Raw genomic sequence first — 6,189 nt, forward strand, 5'->3', positions numbered from 1 at the left:
TCCCAAGGCAGACCATGATGGTTGTGAACTGGAGCCCTAGCTTTGGGGTAGAATTTAAGGTCTTGTTGACAACCCTGAAGTTATGATAGCAAGAACAGCCAAACAGTTTCCTTCATTTGGGAAGCTTGTACTAATCTGTCTCATATGACTAATTAGCATTGCCTCTGCTGAGATGGACTGATGGCCTGAACTATGGTAAGTCCTGCCTACTGCAGACCAGAGCACACTCTGAAGATGAGGCAGGCACTGGCATTTATCTCAATGCAACCCCTTTTAAGTAGAAAGTTCAACATGCACATAAATGCTTTCAGACACAAGGCAAGGTGTACACGAGGTGTACACACAACCACCTCTTCTTGCAACCCAGCTCTCCTCCTCTGGCCAAGTATGCAAACCACAAGATAATGTTCACTTGCACTGGTATTTGCCTTGTGGCACTGGAATGACAACACTGGAATATAAGACCTCCACAAATACAACACACCTACAGAGAAAGTTTGTTACTGTACAAGTAAGTGAACAACACAAGTACACAACAAAACTGAAAAATTATATACGACTTTAGTGGCCAAAACACACATAACTGTTATGCTTGTGGTAACTGAGTGGTTTAAGAAACAAGTATTTGTCTCCCTTCTCCTCTCCCCAGGTTTATTTGCTTTTTAGTTTCTTGGCCCTGTCCCAGGGTTTATACTAATTGCTTAGTACCTCTTACAAACAGGAGGGAAAAAGTAAGCTAGCTCTAAAATAGCAATCAGAAGGACTGAAAAAGCTGTTAGTATTAGCTAACAGAAACCAATGTAATGTCTGAAATGAGCTAAGCTTGTTCTTCAGATGGGCTGCATTCCATTAACACTGCTGGCTGCTCGATGGTCTGCTGTGTGTTTATGACTAAGATGTCACCTAGAGGTCTCTTACCTTTGGAGGCTTGAAAGGATATTCTGGTGTAAATGTGATGTCAAGGAAGAAAACACCTCCCTCGTAGACCGAACCTGGAGGTCCTAGAATGGTTGATCTCCATTCGTAGATGTTATCACCTTTGGGGCCAGCACTAAGAGATAAAAAAACCCAAACAAACAAATGGTTTAGGAATATTACCACAGTTCAAATAAACATGACCTCTTACATTCTTTGAGTATGATATGGAAGAAAGTTTTCAGTCTTATACTTCATACACCACCTAAACACAGGGATTAAAAGCAGATTGAATGCTTCCAAAATCTCAGATTTTACCTGGATTTATCAGTGTTCCATTTAGACCATTTAGCAGAGCTGAAAAACTGGAGCTGAGATACAGTTTTCAGCTTCTCTCTCCTGACATTTAAGAGTGGCACTGCCCAGAACTACTCCTAAACATGCTACAGAATCTCAACACAACATTCAAAGAACAATTTCCTACTGTATTTCAGAAATGGGTCTTCCAGTTCAGCCTTAATAAAACTGTACCACATCAAACACCAGACTAAACAAATTAAGGGTCTATGTTGATTTTATTCACCTTGTGTGTTCTTTAAAATTAAATACTTCTGTCTTATTGCTAAACTAAGGTTCATGGTATAATTGAGAAAAGCCAAATACATGTTTATACTCTTACATGTCAAAAATTTCTACACTTTTATAATTTTGCTACGCTTATTTCTAAAACGAGGCCACATGAACTCATCCCACTGATATTGTTTGTATCATGGAACTGCTTTTGCAAAGGGAATTAAAATCACTATGTCAAATTAAAACAATGCTTTCTCAAATAAGCTTTGTCTAATTCTAGATCCTCCCTAACCTGCCAGCAGCTCACCGAGAGCAGTATATCCTAAAGGTGCTGCAAAACACAAATGCCTGCTTGTTGAAAACGAGTTTTACTGCAGGCCACAGACACTTGTATTCTGCAGTGTGCCATATGTCACCGAGTATTTCTAAGTACAGCTCAACCTATAAAACCAGTAATGGTTTAGGACTCCATTGCTACTTCTTCCTTCCTGTGCTGCTGTGGTACTGTCTGATCTGTAAGATGCCAGAGATGGAAACTCCCTTTGCATAAAGGGAGGTGCTGACACAGCTTTTTCCAACATGGATGTGCTATGACTTCGGAAATCTCTTCTCCCCTTGTTCTGTAAGAGGCCAGATTTTAAAATCCCACTACAGTGAAAACCAGCCTTGCTCTTCTTTCCCCCTTCTTTTAACAAGGCTAATGTAAGACAGAAGGATTAAAAAAAAAAAAAAAAAAAAGGCTCTTTTCATATTCTAACTATCATGGAGCAGTATTACTTGAGAGGGAAGGCAATCCAATAAATTCAATATATGCATGACAATATGCATTTGATTAATGTGAAGAGAACCAGAGTAATTGCTAAGTGTTAGTAAAAGTGTTACAAATAGAAATACAATTACAAAAACAAATTCTCCATGTAACAACAGGGATCAGAGACGTGCGTTTTCCCCCTGCTCTTTGCAGGACTGATGAAAATGTTCTTGACAGCAGGGGAATCAGTGGAGAGAAAGGGAGTTAATGCTGTTATCAAACCTAAAATTTTATTTTCAGATTAAGCTAAAAATAAAAGTTCACAATATGTTGGTGCTAAGTAGTTCAACAATAGCTAAGCTATGACTAAAAGCATGCTTCCAGGGGAAGGAGGCACGTGAAGAAAGCAGTAAAGGGAGACAGGTTCTCTGCAAAGTGATGCACCAGTCACTGGGGAAAGATTTCTCTCCTCAGAACACAAAACCCTGCGCAGCTCAAGACTGGTACTAAATCAAAGTAAAAGCCATTCCATCCTGAACACTCCTGGGATCCTGCTCCATCTTAATGACTTGTCCCCGTCCTGTGCAGGTCCATAGATTTGGGCACTCAATGCTCCCCTGCTACCACTTGTGCATCAGCCTAGAGGGGTGCTGTATTTCGGCAGGAAGCTCTGCCTTTGGAAAGACACCAGCCTGACTGTGCAAACTTCCCAAGAAGGACTCTCTGGGGCACCCTCAGCCACCACTTCAAGGAATCATCTCTTTAGGTACGTATCAGCAACCTACTGCCACACCATCATTACTGGAAGTTGCACTGGGGATCACCCTCCTCTCCCTCCCCTAAAGGGTGGAGCTACTGAACAGAACAGGTACTTGAGCTTTGTTAGCAGCGATTTACTGTTGAATTTATATCACAAGAGCTGCCAGCTTCAGCACTCAAGAAATGTGATGTGTGATCAGCACCGAATACAGCCCTCCGAACCAACGAGACATGTTGTGACATCTTGCATGTTATTTCCAGCTTCAACCCAAAGGACTACCAATAAAAAAAAATCTCACAGACATAAAAAATAATATGTTACTATTTGTAATAGTTTTAGAAATCTCCTGTATTCTATCAGGTCTCCAATTAGAGCTATCACTGCATGCAAGTAATATACTGCTAGAGCTCTGTATGAAGAGTGCAGCATCTTTGTAAGACATCATCAGGCTTTAACAGTGATGTGCTAAGCTTACCTTTTAAGCTTTTCATAATTCAATTAACAGAGTAAAATAGCTGTAGATGTCAAATTTTTACATATTAACATAGATTTCTTATAAAGGAAAGACTGAAAGGGGAAGATGCAAGTCAGCTCCATAGTCCAATATTGCTCAGATTTAAACTGGGATTAGGTTGTATCAAGCAGCTCAAGGAGACCTAGTGCTTAATAGAAAAGTGACAATACTGGACCACAGCATAAGTGCAGCAGCATTAACTTTTGGTGGAGATATAAAAACTGTCAAAGGTTAAAGATTACATTCTTGGTTTAAAATCCTTGCATTCACTGCTTCAAAAAAAAAAAAAAAAAAAATTCACTGATGCACAGATACAGGGCTCTGGCACAGCTGCCACCTTGCCTGATGTGTGTCACCACTGTGCAAATTCAGTGTCTAGATATACTAATGAAATATTTTGAAGCTGCCCAACATATGACTACTGGGAAGACAATTTTAACCAATTAAATAGAAATTGTTTCCAATTGTAAGAGTATGACACCAACAGCTGTTGGTGTTGAACTCAACAGCCCACATTCTCTTCAACTCCGAAGGAAGAAATGAGGCAAAGGCTGAGTGAAAACTGAAAAGACCCCAGCCCATCATTACCCTGCCAGGCAGCACGTGTTGCACAGCAGCGCAGATGAGATCTCTCCCCCCTGGAACACCAGGGATATGCTCGGCGAAGGTGTGCAGCACCCACTGTAGCAACTGCTCCTGAGTGTTCCCAACTTGCTGCTGGCTCATCCTCTGGACAGTAACACCTAAGTTTCCCTTAGCAAACTGCCCATGGCCATGTTTGGTTTTGTCCAAGGACTATCTAACTCTCCAAGTCTAGAAGCAGTGGACTGAATCCTGGTAAATGCAGGGCAGAGAGACAGTCTCAGCACAGGTGAGACCAAGCTGTAAGTTCTGCCTGGGCCAAGTCCCCACCAGCCATGTGTCACCTTTGAAAAGCCGTATCCTGCTCTGCCTCCCTTTGCTGGCAGGCAGCAAGTTCTTTCTTAACTGAAAAAACAAGCAGGTAAATTAGAAATGCCTGCAGCAGAGGCTAGGGAGCAGAACGATGCCAAGGTAAACCAGCTGCCTGCTCAGACACCTTGCAGTACTGTGCAGCTGTAAACACAGGACTGTCTCAGAGATCAAGTGTTCATGGAGAAGACACACACACACACCCCACACACCTACACACCCATCTTCATGTACCGAAAAGGCTGAAACCACAGACAGTCTGTAAGAACAGACAGCCTGTGGCTTTTTTGTGTTAAGCCAGCCAGATACACCCTCCACCTCAGGCATACTTTATATGATACTAGTCTGATATTTTTGGTGCACAAACTCAGCTCCCTCCTCTGACCAGGCATCCCTGGGGAAATCACTCTAAGTATGCCTGTGCCATGGAGGGAAGGCAGGATTTTCTGGCGTTCACCACATATCACCATGTAAAGCACAAAAATCCCTGGGAATACACAGCTGGTACTTTCCAGGAGAATGACTCAGGAAAGAGCCCACTGTTTATATCAAATTGCTTGTACATTTGGAAACCACCTAGTCTTTTCTAGGAGTTGACCAAATGACAGCAAAGCTTTTTCTCCAGTGAAAATACAGCCCGGTGAACACTTCAGTGCCTCTTCTTTGAGATGTGGAAAGCACACAATAGCAGGTCACAGTAGTGGCAAATGAATCAAAAATTAGTCAATGCCACAGACACAAGGTTAATCCCCTGCTATACCAAAGAGGCATATATTCCTGTTAAAAGCTAACTCATTTAGCAGAGTAGTTTAAAAACGCCAGAGACTGCTGTCCACCAGAGTGGTGAGAATAGGGGAAATGTCATGGTACGTTGAAGTAAGTAACAGCTAGCGAAAAACTACAATATATTTCCATTAAATCCACAGACTCATACTCCAGCTACTTCATATACCTAGATTCTATTTTTGAGGCTATATTGCCCTGGACAGAAAAAGTCTCACGCAAGTAGCCAAGCTGTTTTGAGGTTGCACACTTGTGGAAAATAAATATGATTTCCAAAATCACTGCAGACATTACATTTTCTAATGGACAGAGCACAAATCAGAAAGGAAACAAAATACTGATGGGTCACAGGAATTCAAGGTTGCAGTCAATCTAATGACTTCCAACATAAACATGTGACATTACAAACATAGTAATATCAGGGGTTTTATTGTTCTATTTGGTAGTAAGAAACAGTGAGTGACTGAACATGGAATTGCCATCTCGGTCACATACATATCACCTTCTACACTAGCCAGCTTTGGAAAACATTTAGCTGACAATTACAAGGTTTCTCGCTCCTCCCTTTTTTATATATTTTTTAAAAAAAAAAAAAAAAAAAAAAACAACAAAGGAAGCCCAAAATGCATTAGAAATTTTGACTGGCAGGGAGGCAGTGTATCATTCTCATGTAACGTTGTGGTGCACCTTGATCTTCCCTCCTAATCGACCCCATTCCTGACCTCAGGGTGACTATGCTTTCTTTCCTGGGGGTCCACCAAGTGGGCCCATGCTGAGCTCACTCATCTACAGTGTTAGGCTGACTCTGGTGCAGAGACTGCACAAGTACCACAGAAGTCACATGTGCTAATGCACATGTAGTATAGGAAGGTGGTTCAGGACAGTCAGCATGGCTTTACCAGGGGCAAGTCCTGCCTGACCAATCTGGTGGCTTTCTATAAT

At 41.7% G+C, this 6,189-nt stretch overlaps 1 protein-coding gene across 1 annotated transcript in view; it reads right to left on the minus strand.

Annotated features, from left to right (window-relative positions):
- Positions 1-918: 918 nt before the first annotated feature.
- LOC103777788 (ubiquitin-conjugating enzyme E2 E1) overlaps positions 919-6,189 on the minus strand; it is a gene marked incomplete at its 3' end in the record, with an annotated part of 36,389 nt that continues 31,118 nt past the window's right edge. The window contains exon 3 of the mRNA XM_008945352.1: positions 919-1,051. Within this exon, the coding sequence (XP_008943600.1) occupies positions 919-1,051 (133 nt within the window). The remainder of the gene's footprint in view (positions 1,052-6,189) is intronic.

This window comes from Merops nubicus, unplaced genomic scaffold, assembly GCF_000691845.1.
Source record: "Merops nubicus isolate BGI_N331 unplaced genomic scaffold, ASM69184v1 scaffold35138, whole genome shotgun sequence".
NCBI classification, from domain to species: Eukaryota; Metazoa; Chordata; class Aves; order Coraciiformes; family Meropidae; genus Merops; species Merops nubicus.